General features: G+C 39.7%; 1 protein-coding gene across 4 annotated transcripts in view; it reads right to left on the reverse strand.

Annotated features, from left to right (window-relative positions):
- MCM8 (minichromosome maintenance 8 homologous recombination repair factor) overlaps positions 1 to 21044 on the reverse strand; it is a 58698-nt gene continuing 37654 nt past the window's right edge. For 2 of the 4 annotated variants that reach the window (XM_025931858.2, XM_086701724.1), the window contains exons 15-19: positions 20626 to 20845; positions 20119 to 20328; positions 18768 to 18844; positions 14470 to 14659; positions 11976 to 12284 (exon numbers count right to left, since the gene is read on the reverse strand). In XM_025931858.2, the coding sequence (XP_025787643.2) occupies positions 12192 to 12284; positions 14470 to 14659; positions 18768 to 18844; positions 20119 to 20328; positions 20626 to 20845 (790 nt within the window). In that variant the 3' untranslated portion in view covers positions 11976 to 12191. Of the gene's footprint in view, positions 122 to 10237; positions 10340 to 11975; positions 12285 to 14469; positions 14660 to 18767; positions 18845 to 20118; positions 20329 to 20625; positions 20846 to 21044 lie in introns of those variants that run through there. The other 2 variants (XM_086701727.1, XM_086701726.1) reach the window with 2 other exon arrangements.

Genomic DNA, 21044 nt, shown 5'->3' on the forward strand with positions numbered 1-21044 from the left:
TTGTCAACTTCTAGGGCCAAGTTTCCATCATTCCTTCCCACAAAAGTACTGATGTTACTAGAATAGGTGAACTGTCAAGTCTTCACCTAAGAGTTTTTATGTGGTCCATTCTTGTAGGAACCTGTAAAGCAAATAAAAATGCTCACATATCAACAAAAAAAGGAAGTAAAAAGGTTGGTTTCAATATATTTACCCACTTCCCTTAGTAATAAAATTGTTTAGAAGTAACGAAGGGAGGGATGCCTCAGTAGCTCAGTTGGCTGGGTGTCCAACCTCAGCTCAGGTTGCGATCTCAAGTTTTGTGAGGTGGAACCCACATCGGGCTCTGTGCTGTCAGCATGGAGCCTGCTTCAGATCCTCTGTCCCCCTGTCTCTCTCTGCCCCTCCTCTCTCTCTCTCTCTCTCTCTCTCTCTCTCTCTCTCTCTCAAAAAAAAAAAAAAAACATTTTAACAAAAATCCTGATTCAAAGGGGGCACATGAACCCAATGTTTATAGCAGCACTGACAGTGGCCAAATTATGGAAAGAGCTCAAATGTCCATCAACTGATGCATGGATAAAGAAGATGTGGTATATATATACATGGACTACTACTGGGGGAGCAAAAAGAATGAAATCTTGCCATTTGCAACAACGTGGATGGAACTAGAGTGTATTATACTAAGCAAAATAACTCAGAAAGATATATGATTTCATTTATATGTGGAATTTGAGAAACTCAACAGATAAACACAGAGGAAGGAAAGAAAAAAAGAACATAAAAACAGAGAGGCAAACCATAAGAGACTCTCAAATACAGAGAGCAAACAGGGTTGCTGGAGGGCTATTGGGTGGGGGGATGGGCTAAATGGGTGATGGGCATTAAGGAGGGCACTTGTTGGAATGAGCACTGGGTGTTATATTTAAGTGTTGAATCACTAGATTCTACTCCTGAAACCATTATTACGCTGTATGTTAACTAACTTGGGTTTAAATTTAAGAAAAGATAGTTAATATTGCACAATAAGAATATAATATATAAACCACCTCCCTGATTTTTTAGACTGTTTATGTTTCACAAATATGAATATACCATCTTAGTACATAAAATTCTGTGCACCTGTGTGTGTATTTCTATACGAGAGATGCACAAGTGAAAATTCTGGACCAAAGTATATCCACTTTACATATTTAATTCCTGTTTAACTTCCTTTCAAAAATGTTAAATAAACATATATCCAGGGGACAGGGGAAGCATTTTTTTTTTTTAAGTTAACAGAGGGATTTTTTAACATTATTTGGTGTATGACTTGCTTTAGTTTCCATTCCATTCCTCCTTCCTGTCAAAAATTTAAGAATCTTGTTCTCCTTTTTTGTAGCTTAGGGAGCCCTGTTTTCATGTTATTATCTATCCTTTGCATTTCAGGACAAGTGACGGAATTTTGGAAAATGACAAATCCCCTCCACTGTCCACCAGAAAAAAATTAAACCAATGCTGTGGACTCCTTCAGGGATTTACTTCTGAGAGAAACCTTCAAATGTGAGCACAAGATAATTTTTTTTCCCTCCACAGAATCCTAAGCACTTCAGTTAATTTTAAAGGAGTTCATACCGGCTGGCTCAGTCAGTAGAGCATGTGACTCTTGATCTGCGCGTCATGAGTTCAAGCCCCACTTTCAACATAGGGCTTACATAAAAAAAATAAAGTTCATGTAATTATTGCAAATGGAATGCAAGTGTGAGAATTTTATTTTTTTAGTGTTTTGAATATGGCACATATTCTTCAGCTATTGATTTCCTGCACATACCTCATATTCCTTAAGAATTGAACAGTTATTACCGTTCATATTTTCATAAACCGTTGTCTCCATACACTTCAGCATTAATATTTTTCCAGTTATATCAGGTTGTTTAATAACCTTATCTCTGGTGCACATGCTGATATATAGGATAAGAGAGTACAGGGCTGGGAAGCTCAGTACTGATAGCATAAAAACAGTTGTGTTTCTATGTCCTTTCTGCTATTATGAGCAAAGTACAGAGCTGGATCCCTTTTAAAATATTTTTTCACGTTTTTTTCATTAAAACTGAGATTTTACCCAGTACAGCTAGGTATTACCAAAGTCAGATCTACTTGTGCAGCTGTCCGCCAGAGCTTGGGATGGATTTTCTGGTGCTAAAGCAACACTATGTCTTCCGTTCTTGTCAATTCCAAGCCCATTTCCCAGGAGGCAAATTAGACTAAATGTATTCTTTCCTTTTTCTCCCTACAAATACTTAGAGCATCACTGCATACCAGTCATGTACTAGATTCTAGGCCATCTGCACAAGTTTCTGTTCTCAGAGAACTTACATTATTGCACACTATCTGAACGTCAAAAGTGTCTTCCATGGAATGTTTTCCAGACCTCCTATAGAATCTGGAGAAAGCTATTAAAAAATATGCAACACAGATTTTGTATAAAATTTTAAGAGATTCTTGTAGCCCAAAAGACCCACTCACCAACCCCTAGGTAATAATCACTAAGTGGCACTCACAGCTCTGTGTTCAGAGCTCAGGTGGTATTACGAGCCCTTTGCCATGTTCCTAAGGGTCTGGTCTTGTGCCTGTTCCCTACAGCCCCTAATCTCATATATCAGGTGGAGAAAATACAGGGATATCACCTTAGCTTTTCTTTTAAAGGTATTAACTTAGCAACCCAGAAATGCCCTTTATTCTTGGCCTTGGTGAAGGTATGTGACCTTTCTCCGAGAACTGCCAGAAAGGTGTCTAGTCCCTTATTAAGAACCTCTCATGTCCAGCTGCTGTTTAGTTGGATATATTCTGATGGTGTAGAATTACAGCCTAGAAAAAAAAAAAAAAGCATTTTATGGTCTCATAGGGGAGGTGTCAATAACAAAATGTTAAAAACCTCCACAACTGAAATGTTAGCTGAAAGTCTTTTTCACTGAGAGATTCTCCAAAATTCAGAGAGCAGGAGACAACAGACTGACCTGACTTGCCTTTGTTTTTTTTTCTTCCAGCTGTTTTCCAGTATCATGATCAGATTTCAGCTCCTACTGTTAGAATACCATTTCTAAGAGGCACACCTAGGTGGCTCAGTTGGTTGGGCGTCTGACTTCGGCTCGGGTCATGATCTTGCGGTTTGTGGGTTCAAGCCCCATGTCAGGCTCTGTGCTGAGAGCTCAGAGCCTGGAGCCTGCTTTGGATTCTGTGTCCCCTTCTCCCTCTGCCCCTCCCCTGCTCATACTCTGTCTCTCAAAAATAAAAACATTAAAAAAAAAGAATACCATTTATAAGCTGGTGTATTAGTGTGCTGTTGCTCTTGCAACACATTGCCACTACTTAGAGCCTTCACACAAATGTATTACCTTACAGCTCTGTAGGTCAAGAGTCTGACACAGGCCTCACTGGCCTTTAAACGTCAAGGCATTGGCAGGGCTGTGTTGCTGTCTAGAGGGTTGTCTCCTTGCCTTTTCCCAAGAGATTCTAGAGCTCACCCATATTCCTTGTCTGATGCCCCCCCCCCCAAAAGCCAACAGTATTGTGTCTGTTTGTGCCTTTCTTCTGCAGTCAGATCTTCTTCTGTCTGATACTCTCCTTCTGCCTCCCTCGGGCACTTTTAAGGTCCTTTGTGATTGTATCAGGCCTGCCTAAAGAATCCAAGATAACTTCCCAATTTTAGGGTCAGCTGACTAGCAACCTTAGTTTTCCTTTGCCGTGTAAGCTAACATAGTCTCAGGTTCTGGGGACTAAGATATGGCGATCTTGGGGGCGGGGGGCGGTGGTTGGTAATTACTCTGCCTACCAAACGTGTGAACACAGTATTCTAAGGTGCTTCTCAGAACTTAGAAGGAGGGCCATTTTGGGGTGCCTGGGTGCTCAGTCGGTTAAGCGTCCGACTTCAGCTCAGGTCACGATCTCGCGGTCCGTGAGTTCGAGCCCCACATCGGGCTCTGGGCTGATGGCTCAGAGCCTGGAGCCTGCTTCTGATTCTGTGTCTTCCTCTCTCTCTGCCACTTCCCCCATTCATGTTCTGTCTCTCTCTGTCTCAAAAATAATAAACTTAAAAAAAAAAAAAAGCTGCTGAGGATTCAACTCAGTTAAAAAAAAAAAAGGAGGGCCATTTTTAATAGTAAAGATAATATACAGTCTCTAGGGAAGAGGTTTGGGGCTCTCCAGTGTTTGGGGGATGTCTGGAGAAAGCCTGTTGAAATTATTATTCACTCATGGATGCAAACACAGAGGTCCTGCAGTCTCAGTGAACTATTCAGTGACTTTGCAAGTCAGTGTACTAAGAAGTTTGTTTGAATGCCAAAACCTCGCTCAATTTTTAAACATTTTCATTTACTTTGATCAAAGCTGTATATACACCTGGTAACTAATTCCACTGTGTAGAAAAGCCGATGACGGAAATCAATAGGTACGCTCTAACTTTCCATCCCCAGGCCCACTCTCCACAGCAAACCTGAGACAGCTTTTCTGCGTTTAGTTCTTCTGATGGTTACCTCCATAACTTTACATGCAGCTTTGGGGAATTATTATTACCTCATAACTTTAAGTATAGCGCACGATCTGGGTGGATTGCTTTGGATAAGGATGCATCAGTGAGGGTTTAGTTGCAGGAAACACAAACCGCTCTAGCCACAGTAAAAAGGATCCCAAAATGGAATTGGGTGCTTGTCCTAAAGTCAGGCTGGAGGAGTGGGAGCTCCATGCTGGGTCTCCAGAACTGACTCCTAGAGAAAAGCTGCAGGTTTGGCTTGGCATGGGAGCTGTTTAACCCACGACAGTGAGAAAGGGGGAGAAATCAGAGCTGCTGCCATCACACCACAGCTGCTGCTTACAGACTGCTAGGATTCGCAGAGAAATTAAATGTCTCCTCGGCTACACGTGCCACCAGAAGACGACGAGCAGGAGATAGATGGCTCTCTCTTCACTTCCACCTTCCTGCTCTCACACAGGACAGCTAATCAGGGCAATCCTACTCACAGTCAGAACTGTAGCTGCAAAAGGAGTTTGGGAAATGTTTCATTGCTTTCTAGTCTCTGAATGACAGGAAGACACGCTAGGAGGAGGGTGGAATGAAGCTTGGGTATCAAATCACTGTGTTCATGACCTTCACCTCTTTGGCTCGGCAATATGCACATTCAAAACTCTGCCCATTCATAGACTTGTGTATAACCATAGCAACTATAACACATTGATGCAAGAACCAGATTTCTCGCCTTTATAAAAGAAGTGTTATTTATAAAGGTGTCACTGACAGTGCGGTGCTTATTCATTCCTCTTCTGTTTCAGCTACATTCTCACCTTGATAACCTCTGTCCCAAAGACTAAATTATCAAGCTGATTATTAACAGTCCATTTAAACCACTAGAGGAAAATAAGAGGGAGGGAAAGCAAAGTGGTTAATGTACAGATACAGGCCTTTCCCCAGCTGGTCATGAGGTTCTAGTTAATGTTTAGAACTATCTTCCCTCCATTCCCATTCCTTACTCCCTTTTTGCTCAGTCAGCATCTCAGCTGGTCTGGATTCTTTACCTTGCAGAGTGACTCAAAGCTTCATTCCTGAGGAGTCTGAGCCTTTAGAGATCCTGCCTGTAGCCTTCCATGACCTTTTCTTTTACTGGTGGATGTGAACGTGGGAAGATTCTCTTCAGTTTCAGAAATGTCCTCCAGGCCCCCATTTGTAGGAGTGACCCAGTTTCCCCTCATTATTGGGTGCAACCCCAGTAACCCTCTGTTTTCTACTTCACAGGTGTAGGAGCCCAGAATGTTTAGGTGGCAGTCTCAGCCTCCAGTTCAATGGAGCCATTGCTATGTCCTCTGATAGAAGTATGCCTCCTTTGGGGCACCTAGGTAGCTCAATTGGTTAAGCATTGGCTTAGGTCATGATTTCCTGGTCTGTGAGTTCAGGCTCTGTGCTCACAGCTCAGAGCCTGGAGCCTGCCTTGGATTCTGTGTCTCCCTCTCTCTCTGCCCCTCCCCTGCTTGTACTCTCTCTCTCTCAAAAATAAACATAAAAAAAAAAAAAAAAGTATGCCTCCTTTGGAAGACCTCTAGCTGCTAAAAATTGGGCTTTACTAACAGTGATAAGATACAACGCTCACACCTTCTTTCCTAGGCCTGTGTATTCTGGCTACGGGAGAAACAGAATCATATAGCAGTCACTAGCTCAGAGAAGATCCCAGACTTGCAAGGTATTGTCACCTATCTGGCACCATAACTGAATCGCTGTTGTCCATTCTAATGTTCTCTAGGCCAGATGCTTTTGGCTAATGGGGTACACAGTAAAGACAGCATATGAACTTCAACCCGTTGCCTTACTTCTTCAGTTGTAAAATGTCTTCATGAGAATATTACATGGGGTATCATGAAGGTGAATAAGCTGAGTAAATTCACACATGGCATTGCTGAAAGAAACAAGGCAGGAAGGGCAGACATCCAAAATAAGCTCCCTTCTCCCCTCCAGTGGAAACAAATAGCTGCCCCCTCGGGGCCCAGCATAAATTGATCTCTCACCAAGCAACAAGCTAGTCCCCCTGAAATACAGTACTGTGTTGTTTCAGGATAGGTGCCTCCACTGGCAAATTAGATACTCAGCAATGGTGATTGTCTGTGCCAGCCTTGGTGAGGGGAAGTTTAGGCTTGGTGAGAGAGCAAGCTGAACTGCCAACCTTGGCCTCATGGTCACTTTGTTCATGAACTCATTGAGCAAGGACTGGGGTGGCTAGAGAAATAGACTAGCTGATGTTCATGGAGTGGGTGACATCCATTTAATTATGACGTTCCTTTAGTGAGCATTCACATGGACACAAATATTCTCATACTCAGAGCACATTCTGAGAAGCTCATTCACATGCCTCTTCACCAGACAGACGTTCGTTCAGAAAATATTTACCGTGTGTCTTTCACATGCCAGGTACTGTTATAGGAACAGGGGATTTAACAGTGAAGATAGTAGTAAAAATTTCCCATCCCTATGGAATTTACAATCTAGCCGGGACTAAGGAAACAGACATAAAGATGAGTAAGTTACATAGTATGTTATTTCGTGTTGATTGCTACAGAGAAACACAGTAGGGAAGGAAATTAGGGTGGGGGCGAGTGCAGTTTTAAAGTGTCCAGGAAAGATGTCGCTAAAAGACTGACATTTGAGTAATGACCCAAAGCTAGCTGGGAAGATGAGCCATATGGCTCTCTGGTGGAAAAGCAAACTGGATGGCAGAAACAGCATGTGCAAAGACCCTAAAGATAGGAAATGTGCCTGGCATATTCTAGAACCAGCAAAGAGACCAAATGGGGCTGAAGCAGAGTGAGTGAGGAACGTGAGAGCAGTGGGATTTCAGGGGACAGTATGAACATGGGGCAAATGTAGAAGGCATCGTTTTATTTACTAAACAGCTATTAGCTGCTCCCCAGAGCTCCACACCCCGCTATTCACCCAGCTATAATCTACAGTGGTATTCTGAGTTTCCCGGGATTAACTTCAACTCACAAGCAACACGTGACATTTGTTTTAGGTGTATCTTGCACATAAGAGTTTGTGAACCCATCTGAAAGTCTTTTAGTTTCAGTAGGTGAGTTGAGCCCATTTGCATTTATTATTATGACATACTTAGATTTAGGTTGACTTTTGTCATGAATATGTTAGTCTCTTATTTTAAAAACTTTTCATGATGTAATGTTTTCTTGCTGTTTTTGTGCTTCTATTCTAAAATTTGAACCTGGGATTTGTCTTAACTGGGCATGGTAAGCTGACAGACACGAGACAATTGCCTTTGAAAGCATTAATTACATTTACCAAGAGAAGGGGGCATATGCCACAAAGGGCCACATGGGGAAGCACCCGGGTTGGTCAGGAGGCAGGAGTGAGGGGAAACCCTAGGCCTTTATTGCTATAGTTGGTGGGAAGTTTTTAGGTAGGGATGTCCCCTACTGGGCAGGAAGTGAAACACTGATGGGGTTTGTGGTTTGTGGTTTAGTTGCAAAAGCTGGGATTGCAGAGGAGATGTGAACCATTTTGGCTGTTAGGTTGGCCTTGTGATTAATGGATGCCAAATGGACAGCACAATATGTAAGAAATCACAGAAGAGTTTCTTCTGATAATTTATTACCTTTTTCCCTGTGATTTTATATAATAGTGATAGCCTTTGACTTTTTAAATAAATAGTATCTATTATTTTCCTCTTTCAACACAATGTCGTATATTTAGACTATATTTATGATATATGAACATAGTACTTATATAAAAGTATATATCCTTTAGTATATTTAGTATATTACTAAAGTATATATCCTTTATTACTATATTATTACTATATTATTACTATATTACTAAAGTATATATCCTTTAGTATATTTATACTATATATATAAATATATATAATGAACATAACCATTTATGTAGTACATATCCTTGTCCTCTCTCATCTACCATTTTATTTTGTTTGCTGTTATCTGACTTCACTTTTGTGAAATATGCTTTTCATTCTATTAATAGATTTATCAGCATTAAATACCTTTTAAGCCTCCACCCCAGCCTTTAAAGATGAAGTTCTCATATTTACACTATATACCTTTTCCCTATCTTTTTTTTTCAAAATCAGGACTTAATATTTATATTCTGTTCTGTGGCAGTTATCCCCACATTTATCTTAGTTTTTATCTTACAGTTAAATATCCAATGTACATTGCCAATTTTTCCCCCTGTTCATCTAGTTTGCTATAAGTCACATTTTGGTAGATTCTTCAAGAATGGTCATGCTTTCTGAGTTCTTGTATGTTAGGAAGTGTTTGTTGGCTCTATATACACGAATGATATTGGTCTGGCAGTCTAGTACCACTTGAATAGTCTCATAACAAATGAGAAAGTTTGGCTTTATTGGTCTTGCCTCACTAAAGCAGAACCCAAAACACTCCCTAGCACTCTATGAAAGAGGCATAGAACCTAGCCTCCATCAGTCAGGTGTTTCTGAATGAGATTTCTATTTTTGAATTCAGCAATTGAAACAGACCCTGTGAATAACTTTTTGTGGCTCTTTTGGTACGTGTTGGGGAGGGGGACATTCTTCCACCTTTCTGCAGGGGCAGTCACTTCCCAGTGTCCCTGGTACAGAAGTGGCATCAGTGGACCAGGGAGGCGCAGCACTTTCCTCTAGTGCCTCGTGCGGCAGTAGGGTGACAGTGGCTTGGTCTTCAGACCAATCCTAAGGCATGGTTTTAGAAACTGCTCCTTGAAGCTCAGCCTTTGGTTCTCCAGTCTTCCAATAATTCTGTGAGCTAACCAAAATTCTTTTAAAAAACCCTAATTTTCCTACTTAATCAAGTCAGGTTTTTATTATTTGCAGTCAAGATGCTGCAAATTATAGCCAAATGGGCCAAATCTGACCCACTACCTATTATTATTAAATGTTTTTTTTAATTAAAATATTTACTACTCTCAACATGACATTTTTATGAAATTCATAGGCGCCTGGGTGGCTCAGTTGGTTAAGCATCCGACTTCGGCTCAGGTCACGATCTTGGGCTTTGTGAGTTCTAGCCCTGTGTTGGGCTCTGTGCTGACAGCTGAGAACCTGGAGCCTGCTTCAGATTCTGTGTCTCCTTTCTCTCTGCTCCTCCCTTGCTTGTGCTCTCTACGTCTCTCAAAAATAAACTTAAGTTAAAAAAAATTAAAATAAATAAATAAACTTAAAAAAACAATCTTGTAGGCAATGTTCCATTGTTTTACTGATGAATACTGCTTTAGAGAAATTTAAGCAGACCCAGATTTTTTTTTTCCTCCTTTATGGTGGCTTATCAGTGTGACTTCTCATTTAACCTCTCCTGTTCTATTTCTTGTGTTCCAGCAAGATCCAGAGAAGCTGCTGCTGCCAACCTGTATGCCATATTCACACTATTACAAACATGGGGTTTTACTTTTTACCCCCAAAGATATTTAAAGTATACTTTAAGAAATACACTTTGTTGGTTTCTTCTAAGATATTCACCAATAGGCATCGTCTCGCCTCTTCCCTCCTGTAAGGCTACCTGGGTCATCCTGACAGCTTTTGGCAGCTTTTCCTAGTGTGTTGGGGTTTGGGGTTTCAGTTGTTTCCTAGTTCACAGAAGATGGACTATATATTTGTATTTCTCAGTTTCCTTGTTGGTTTTGAGCAACTTCATAGGAGAAAAAGAGGAGAATGTCTCCATCTTATTAGTAGAAATCCTTTTTATGCTCTTATTTTTCATAGTCTTACATCAAGTTGCTTACCTACTTTGGTTAAGTTCTGTGTCCTCATTCACAAGTGGTATAATCACCCACTGTCTGTGTATCCACCTCAGAGGGGTATGTGTCAAAAATCCGTTCCACCTGCTGGGGCAGCAACAGAATAAAGTGGAGTCTTTGTCCTTATAAAGCGGTACAAGAGAGGGTGGCTTGATCCAGAATAGTGCAACTAGAACCAATTAAAGGTACTGAGCAAACTTGTTGATGGACTGATACAGGAATAAGAGAAAAAAAGAGGTAACGATAACACCAATATTTTTGGCATGAGAGACCACCAGGATAGTTATTAAACATTATACAATTTCAGGATACCTGGGAAAAGGGAAGATCCAAGCACCTTCTCAAGAAGAAAAAAAGGTCACATGCTATGAATAAAAATCACAATGGCCTTGGATTTCTACACTTGATCTTAGCCAAAAGGCTGGGAAGCTATTGTGGTCTTGGATTTCTAAACGCAACATCTAATTTTAGTTTTACAAACTAAAATTCTATGCCCAATCCAGAGGTAAGGGTAGAATTTGCCTTATGAACTTCTTCTCAGGAAGCTACTAGAAGATCGATTCTACTAAAAAGAGGGAGTGAAACAAGAAAGAGGACATAGAACTAAATTGGAAAGAAATGGGAAACTGTGTATGTGTATTTATGTACGTACACAGAAGAGGAGAACAGAATCCTCACCCTCTGTGTAGTGAGTTGAGGCGGCTTGGTTTTAATAAGCCTTACACAGCTATTGACTTAATATAGGTACATATTTGGGGCCCCTGGGTGGGTCAGTTGGTTGAGCGTCCAACTTTGGCTCAGGTCATGATCTCATGATTTGTGAGTTCAAGCCCCACATCGGACTTGCTATCACTGTGGAGCTGGCTTGGGATCCTCTGTCCCCTTTTCTCTCTGCCCCTCCCCAGCTTGTACTCTCTCTCTCTCTTTCTCTCAAAAATAAACATTAAAAAAAAACCCACAGGTACATATTTAACTTTGGTAATAAAACATAATATGGTTTAAAATTTTTTTCAGTAGCTAAGATGTTAAATTAAATGTGTCAATATAAAATATTTCCAAACTTTTTTTGGAATTGAAAGTTGGTTTCAATTTATTTCTGAAAGATATTAATTTTTTGTGTGTCAGAACTATTTAGGGGCGCCTGGGTGGCGCAGTCGGTTAAGCGTCCGACTTCAGCCAGGTCACGATCTCGCGGTCCGTGAGTTCGAGCCCCGCGTCAGGCTCTGGGCTGATGGCTCAGAGCCTGGAGCCTGTTTCCGATTCTGTGTCTCCCTCTCTCTCTGCCCCTCCCCCGTTCATGCTCTGTCTCTCTCTGTCCCAAAAATAAATAAACGTTGAAAAAAAAAAAAAAGAACTATTTAAACATTAAGATGTAACTTAGCAAATGTTTACTCAGATGGACATTTTATAGAAAAAAAGTAAGAATAAAAGAGGTCAAAAATACAACTATATATAATACATATAATCACATCATTTAAAAATATAGGGGTGCCTGGGTGGCGCAGTCGGTTAAGCGTCCGACTTCAGCCAGGTCACGATCTCACGGTCCGTGAGTTCGAGCCCCGCGTCAGGCTCTGGGCTGATGGCTCAGAGCCTGGAGCCTGTTTCCGATTCTGTGTCTCCCTCTCTCTCTGCCCCTCCCCCGTTCATGCTCTGTCTCTCTCTGTCCCAAAAATAAATAAACGTTGAAAAAAAAATTAAAAAAAATAAAATAAAATAAAAATAAAAATATAAACAATTTATTTTTCTCATCTTTCAGAGAAGCTGTAAAAATGAAACACATGGCTTTATCACTTCTTAAATCTTTTTTCCTATTACATTAATTTTAGGACATCATTTTCCAGAGAACAATATATATATATATTTTTTACATACTCTTTATTACTGAGACAGTTTTAAACTGCTAATAATCTCAGGACGTCCTGGGTTGGTAGTCATTTTACATAGTTTGAAGCTGGTAGACCTTTGGGCCTTTTTTCAAGAGGTAACCTTGGTCATTTAGTGACCCGATAAAATTTTCAAAATCAGCAACCTGGAATAAAACATCAAGAAACAGCCCATTAAATAATATGCAAAAACATGATTTATAAAATGAATCTCTCAAACCATAACATGCATTCCTCAAGTTTCTTGGGCAAATAAATTTATTCGTACTTCCTCATAGAGAAAACTGCTTACGTATGATCTTTCAATTCTATTGTGAGATTCTATTCTATTTGATGAGCCGAGCTAATCAAAATTAAAAACTCCAGTATCCAGAGTATTTTTTGTATTTGTTTTAGATTAGCTTCAAAACAAAAATTAGACTAGCTCCAATTTTGAAATTGAGTGGGCAGTTTTCCATATAAACTGTCTTACATGTTTAAAGTCTTATTACATTCATTTTCACTAAAACTTTCAAATAGCAGAGCAGGTGAAATCATGTCTATTTTTTTTAATATTTATTTTTGAGAGAGAGAGAGAGAGAGAGGCAGAGAGGGAGACATAGAATCCGAAGCAGGCTCCAAGCTCCGAGCTGTCAGCACAGAGCCCGACGTGGGGCTCAAACTCACAGACCCCAAGATCATGACCTGAGCCGAAGTCGGCCCCTGGAATCATGTCTGTTGAACAAACGAGGAAACAGAGATGCAAAGATGTAAGATGACTTGCCCACAAGAGATTCTGTCAGAAAAACATGGAAAGTGAGTCTCTTATGTTTCCTTCAACTATCAAGATGCTAAAAAAGAGGTAGGTATGCATTTTAGATAAAAACTGCTGGGTTTTTTAGTTTTTGTTTTTTGTTTTTAGGTAGGCTTCACACCCAGAGTAGGGTCCAACATGGGGCTTGAACTCATGACCCTGAGATCCAGATCTGAGCTGAGACCAAGAATGGGATGTGTAACTGAGCCACCCAGGAACCCTAACACTGCTGCGTTGTTTTTGTTTTTGTTTTTTAAAGCTCTGAGCAGCTAATTTCATAGCTTAAAGAAAATACTTCAAAAAAGCCTATTCCATTCTTTTCACCCAAATCTTTTATTAGTTTTTCAATCTCCATTATATTTATTTTAAAATTTTAGTTCCAGTGTAGTTAACATACAGTGTTCATTTCAGATGAACAATATAGCGATTCAACAATTCCATATATTACTTAGTTCTCGTGATACTTTTTTTTGCAAAGATTTTATTTTTATTTATTCATTTAAGCTTATTTATTTATTTTGAAAGAAAGAGAGAGAGAGAAAATGAGCAGGGGAGGGGCAGAGAGAGAGGGAGGGAGAGGAGCTCAAGCAGGTTCTGCATCATCAGTGCAGAGCCCAATATGGGGCTCAAACCCACAAACCATGAGACCATGACCTGAGCCAAAATCAAGAGTCCAACACTTAACTGACTGAGCCACCATAGGTGCCCCAGCAAAGATTTTATTCTTAAGTAATCTCTGCACCCAACATGGGGCTCAAGTTTACCACCCTGAGATTAAGAGGAGCACACTCCACCAACTGAGCAAGCCAGGTGCCCCTGATAAAGTGCACTCTTAATCCCCATCACTTATTTCACCCACTCCCTCACCCACCTCCCCTCTGATAACCATCTGTTTGTTCACTATAGCTAAGAGTCTGTTTCTTCGGGGCGCCTGGGTGGCTCAGTCAGTTAAGCGTCCAACTGGCTCAAGTCATGATCTGCGGTTAGTGAGTTTGAGCCCTGTGTCAGGCTCTGTGCTGACCTGGAGCCTGCTTCGGATTCTGCGTCGTCTCCCTCTCTGCCTCTCCGCCACTCATCTCAGTCTCTCTCTCTCTCTCTCTCTCTCTCTCTCTCTCTCTCTCTCTCTCAAAAATAAACATTTAAAAAAATTTCTTAGAAGTTTTTATTTATTCATTTTTGAGAGAAAGAGAGAGAACGAGCAAGCACATGTGCGTGCTCTCTCTCTCTATACCACATCTTCTTTATCCCTTCATCCAACAATTGGCACTTGGGCTGTTTCCATATTTTGGCTATTGTAAATAATGCTGCAATAAACACAGGGGTGCATATATTCCTTTGAACTCCTTTGTATTCTTTGGGTAAATATACCATAGTGCGATTGCTGAATCATAGATAGGGTAGTTCTACTTTTAATTTTTTGAGTAATTTCCATACTGTTTTCCACAGTCATCAAAATATTCTGATATTTAAAAATTCTACACTTAATAAAGACTTCCTGCAATTTTCATAAACAAGATTAAGTATTTGGTTTATCATACCTGAATATTAAGCTCTTTGGCAATCTGCCGAAGTTGTTGAAATTGAAATAAGTTATTGTAAGTTCTTTCAGCAATGTTGTTGAGAGCAGAAATAAATCTTTTTGCTGTTGACCTGTTGCTCATTCCAGAACCATGCTGGGATCGCTCAAAATCTAGGTTTCCAAATTCATCAGAATAAGTTCCTAGCATGCTTAACGAGAAGGGAGGAGAACAGAGTTACCCAATGTAGCATGGCTATAGAAATTTTTGTCCCAGTTCGTAAGAAGAAAAATGTGGAAATAACCATGAGACTCACGTAGCAAAGATTTCAACATGTATTGCTTGAACAGCCACTATGAAATTCACTATGGTATGAACTATGTACTGATAAAAATATTTTTGGACACAGTTGCCACTTTTAAGAAACATCTACATTTGAAAAGAGAAAAGTGTAAGAATACAAAGTTGATAGACTATGATATAAATGCCTGGAACATTCTTTTTGATTCATGAAAGAAAGAAATTCTAAACATACTAAATTTAGGCTTTAGAGGACAAAGATATGTTCCCAGCTCCTAGTGCAGCACCTGGCAGATGAAAGATGTTTAAAAATACTGTGGGAATGAACTAGAACGGTTCTGCTGACTTGCAGTAATGGTGGTTAGATATTAAAGGATCCACCTACTATTTTTAGTTCTCTGCTGCTTCCTCTTATTTTCACAGTATCATCAAGGAAAGACATATGCACTCTTGCTAGTGGATTTTAGCCAGAAGTCTGAAAGCACCAGTGAGAGATAAAATTAGCCATCATTTCTAATCCAGCTCTGTGGATGACTCCCTGCCTGTACAATGGGACAGATACAATCTCACACAAAGCCCAGAGGCAAAGGTGTTATTTAATCAGGAATTGGTTAATCATATATAAACTGGTCACCTGCTAGGCAGTAGACTTGCACTGATGAATAAAACGGATGTAATTCCTGCCCTTAAGGAGCTTACAGCAATGAGTTTATAGGGTTACTAAAAACATAGCTTTGTTTTGTTTCCTGATAAGAGCCTACGTGAAAGAGAAAGCTGTACAAATAGGAATGAATCATCCAAATCAGACTAATAAATGGTAAGAAATGTAATATGATTATGTAAATATAATAAACCATAGCTTATTTTTCATAAGGTACTTGTCAAAATGCTTTAAACTACTATGTATTAACAATTCATATTTAGCTTAATTATATTTAATCACCATATGCTACCCCATTTAGTCCAACAATCCTCTGATCTAGGGACTATTCTTATTCGCATTTTACAGATGAAGAAGCAAAGTGTGGTAAGTTAAGTGACTTGCCAAAGGTTACACAGCCAATGAGTGGAATATCTGGGATTTGAATCTGAGATACATGGCTTCAGATGTGAAGATTTATAAATATCTGAGCCACTTTGCTGAAATAGAAAAAACTCAATGATGTTTCATCTTTGAAGGTGGCTCTATTCTCCTGTGCTTCCTAGTATATTTTTAAAGAAAACTTAAGTGAACTGTTGGCCATAAACATTTAGTTTTTATAGCTATGTGCTTTGATAACCATGATGAACTGTATCACAGTTTAGATTTTATTTTGGCTTCTGCTTCTGCTTAAAATGTAGTTTTATAGATTCAAGACCACATTAAGTACAAACATTCACAACTCAAGAGAGGGAAACTCTGAAATGGAAGAGTTAATGAATGAAAGATGATTCCCATGGTCAACTTTACTATCAATGCAGTACATTTACTGAGGGTGTGCTGTGTGCTAGGAGGGGCCCTGGGAGTACACTGGTAAAGATGACAGATAGGGTCCCTGCTCTCCTAGAGCACAGACTAGGGACAGAAAGCATGGTAAGTATAATAAAACAGACAATTCACAACCTAGTCTCTGTGTTTAACTGGATCTTGATATCTACCATGGAAATAACTGCAGTCACTAGGAATCACTAGGAAATAATTCCAATCACTAGGAATCAACCTATTCTTTTTATCTGAAAATTTGTGTAAAAGCCAATAAAGCACATTCAGTTCAAGGAAACAAACTAGTAATTTCATGTAGATACTGTTTATATTTAACAATGAGATCTCTTTTTTCAGGAGTTCAGGAGTAAATTGACAGCCTAAAACTAATTCAGAATTACCAGCAACTTTGAGAAGTAGTAGAAAAAAATACAAAGTTACACAAAAAAATATGGAAGAGTTCCTCTTGGATGGAAAAAGTACATGTAAACACTGTCCGACATGAGGATTCAGACATGCAGAATCAATATGGCATTTTTATTGAAAAGGTTTAATGTGTAATTTATAATGTGTAATGCTCAGATATGAGAATGAATCAGACCAGTGGACTTATTGTGGGGAAATACTAGATGGCTGCTTGAGGCAATGTCTGGGGTCTGAGGCCTAAGGAAACTAAGTTAGGGTAAAGCCTAAAAAGAGAATGTTACAGGTAAGAGAGAGTAATAAGGTAGTTTGATCCCTGATTTGCTGGATAGCCCAAGTCTATCCATGATATTATTCAGTAGAGCCAGGCACCAGTAGGTCTAAAGGGTGAGAGATCATTAAATGGAAAAGGAAACCAGGAGTAGCAATGATAGCCCCACTGCCACAGGTGGAGAATTTAAGAGCAGGATGCTCAGGGGAGCCTGGGTGGCTCAGTTGGTTAAGCAGCCAACTCTTGGTTTCAGCTCAGGTCATGATCTCATGGTTTGCAGGATCAAGCCCCATGTCAGGTTTTGTGCTGACAGCATGGAGCCTTCTTGGGATTTTCTCTCCCTCTCTCTCTCTGCCCCTCTCCCACTCACGCACATGCTCATCCTCTCTCTCTCATAACAAACTTAAAAAAAAAAAAAAAGCAGTCTGTTAAGAAAAATTCTAAACTAAGAGGCAACTTTTTATCATTAAACAAGGAGTCCCTACTAGTGGTCCTTGTTTTTAATTGGGAACAAAGTTAGAATCCAAATTTTTTGGAATTTTGGTTAGGTTCAGTGGCTTTGTTTTCTAGTGAAAAAAGAATCTCTGTTGGGGCAATCTCTAGGTATCTTTTTTTTTTTTTTTTCCAAGTAAGCCTTACACCTCACATGGGGCTTAAACTCAAGACCCTGAGATCAAGAGTCACGTGCTCTACCAACTGAGCCAGTCAGGTGCCCTGTAGGCAATCTCTAGGATTCTTATTGGTCTGGTCTGCCAGGAAGCTAGGTCCACCATAAGTCAGGCAGACAACTGGTATTTATGGCCACTCCTTTATTTCACATGCTAGTACACTGAATCCCTGGCACCACATTGAATGAGACAGTCTAGTAATTCCTAGACTGTCTGGTTGCTGACAAATGGCAACTGAGGGTCTCCAACACAATGAAGTCAACTAGAGAGGGAATGAAGCCAGCTTGGTAAAATTTTCATCTACAAGACCCCTCAAACCCTAGTACTGAATCGTGTAAAAGAGGAAACTGACAGTCCAAGCACAGTAGAATATTAAACCAACAGGATATTTATACAAAAGGGAATGTTACGAATTGGTTGAAAGGGTTGGTAGTCATTAAGTGTTAATGATGATTTTACCCATTATGAGGCTGTTCCTTTTGAGTATTCTCAAAATATGTATTTTTGAATTGATTTTATAAAATTTTTTTTTCAACATTTATTTATTTTTGGGCCAGAGAGAGACAGAGCATGAACGGGGGAGGGGCAGAGAGAGAGGGAGACACAGAATCGGAAACAGGCTCCAGGCTCTGAGCTGTCAGCCCAGAGCCCGACGCGGGGCTCGAACTCACGGACCGCGAGATCGTGACCTGGCTGAAGTCGGACGCTTAACCGACTGCGCCACCCAGGCGCCCCTTGAATTGATTTTATAACTATGTGACTGTATACCCATTCAAAAAATCTTAATAGGGGCGCCTGGGTGGCGCAGTCGGTTAAGCGTCCGACTTCAGCCAGGTCACGATCTCGCGGTCCGTGAGTTCGAGCCCCGCGTCGGGCTCTGGGCTGACAGCTCAGAGCCTGGAGCCTGTTTCCGATTCTGTGTCTCCCTCTCTCTCTGCCCCTCCCCCGTTCATGCTCTGTCTCTCTCTGGCCCAAAAATAAATAAACGTTGAAAAAAAAAAAAAATTAAAAAAAAAAAATCTTAATATAAAGATTGTTTCTTTATACAAATATTTTAAACCAAGAAAATATAGTTTGTTAAAAGGATCCAATGGGCTAAGTAAAAATAATTTTGCTTGGCATAATTAAATATTTAATTTGAGATGAAACGATGACTGATATTTCATTTAAAACAGCATTTAAAATTTAATCTTACCTATACTTCATAACTTCAACTATATCCTCAGCATCTTCTTTGGTTGCTTCTTCTCTTAATTCCAACCTTGCTCGTGACTTTGAAAGAAAAAAAGCATTTTTAAATAACAATAGTAAGTATATTTGACATTGTTTGAGCAGGTAAAGTAGGTCTAAGATTGTTTCATTTATTCATTTTACACAAAAACTGATTGCAGGAGGAGGACTATAATATCAAAGTCAGAATAAAATTATCTGAAAACTTGAGTATGAAAACAATCACTCATTTTATTTTAAAAAATTTTTAATGTTTGTTTATTTTTGAGAAAGAGAGAGAGACACAGTATGCGAGCAGTGGAGGAGCAGAGAGAGAGGAAGACAGAGAACCTGAAGCGGCTCCAGGCTCTGAGCTGTCAGCACAGAGCCCGACGTGGGGCTCGAACCCATGAACCAAAGATCATGACTGAACCAAAGTCAGACATTTAACTGACTGAGCCACTCTGGCACCCCAATCGCTCATTTAAAATATGGATTAGGGGCACCTGGGTGTCTCAGTCAGTTAAATGTCCAACTCTTGATTTTGGCTCAGGTCATGATCTCAGTTTGTGGATTCGAGCCCCACACTGGGCTCCACGCTGACAGCATAGGGCCTGCTTGGGATTCTCTCTCCCTCTCTCTCTGCTCCTCCCCCCCAACAACATAAACAAATAAACTTAATAAACTAAATAAACGAACTAAATAAAATAGGATTAAAACCTATTTTTATCTAACATATATCTTTCTGAGTGTTCATTTCAGAAAATTTGATTATGAAATACCCTTGGTTTTTCCTTGCCTTTTACTTTCAGGAAATCATGCCTAACCAATTTGTTAAAACAACATAGAAGAAATAATCTGATTTTAAAGCAAAAAGCCCAAACTCCAGCTATTTTAACTGCCAGAGTTCTCTTAGCATTCCAAACCTGTGAATAAATGTCACTGCTATTAGAAAAACAGGTACTATCCTTATGGACCTGTCATGTATCAAATCAAATACTGACATATTCCATGCTCCCATATATTCAACTTAGAATCTCAGAATCCTTAATTAACCTAAGTACTTGTCACACTCCAGGAGTCTTCAATGCCATTAAAAGGGGGGGGGGGGGGGGAAGAAAGTTGCATGGTTAGTAATTGGTTCTGTGCCTAGAAAGAAGTGGCTTGATTGGCTCTGTTACAGATATGGCCAAACATTTTTAAACATTTTTGTACATCCATTTCTAATTGTCTCTCAGCTGGAAGAAAAATCAAGTTAATTATGCAGGAAATTGAGAGAAATCATACCACCTCTTGCCCCCATTTTTAAGTCAAAAAAGCATGAATTTAAAACAAACCTCTGTTAGACGAATCAGAGATTCCAGCTGCCTAGTAGTGATTGGTGAGCTATTTAACCGCTGGCTCTGTTTCCGGAGCTCAAGGTAAAAATCTTGAAGAATCTGAGCAGCTTCTGTGGACAGCCTTGGATAGACATACTGCCGAGCATAACCAATGTACTTTCTCAACAGCTGGTGGGGAATTAGATCTATTTTTTCTCCAGGAACCACCTGAAGCATGATAAAAAAAGATTACAAGGATAGCAAATAAAATCTTTCTGTTAAAATAACCTGTTTAGATACATATAAAGTTCTAAAAGACTTTCCAAAGAAGCCAAACACTGTAGTTCCACCTCTGAGTCTAGGTGACAGATTATTTCTAATGCAGTTTATATAAACCCTACTACTGTAATATAAAAGGTTTTGGCATGAAAGCTTATATACTACTACTCCACAATAAGCAACATACTGAACTCTGACATCCAAACAGAACCGAAATGAATGACTAAGGAGCAGAAACATTCATACCTTTAATCTTTCTGATAATGGTTTATCAGACACCACTTCAAGTACAGAAGTATTTGAATCTTGACTATTCATGCGAGTTACAGTGGCTCCGCTAACAGTTCTCTGCTTTCCAGCTCTTATTGCAATCACATGTTCAGAGAGTAAGTGATCATGGTCCTCATTTGGGGTGTCTAACAGGATAAAGACCAAATCAAATCTGGACAGCAGGGCACTCCCCATTCTAAGAGGCAGGGAAGAAGGAAGAAACAATGATTGGAATCAAAACAAGTAGAAAACCATTTACTTATTTACTATTGAAGTTCTGCGTAGAACTTTAAAAAAATAAAGTTTATGTTAAAGAAACAAACAATAGCTTTTGTATTCGATACACCCATCAACTCTGGAGAGACACCAGGTCACACACCAGTCATACATGTACC

This window comes from Puma concolor, chromosome A3 (assembly GCF_028749965.1).
Source record: "Puma concolor isolate L17-30 chromosome A3, mPumCon1.1.hap2, whole genome shotgun sequence".
In the NCBI taxonomy this organism is placed as follows: domain Eukaryota; kingdom Metazoa; phylum Chordata; class Mammalia; order Carnivora; family Felidae; genus Puma; species Puma concolor.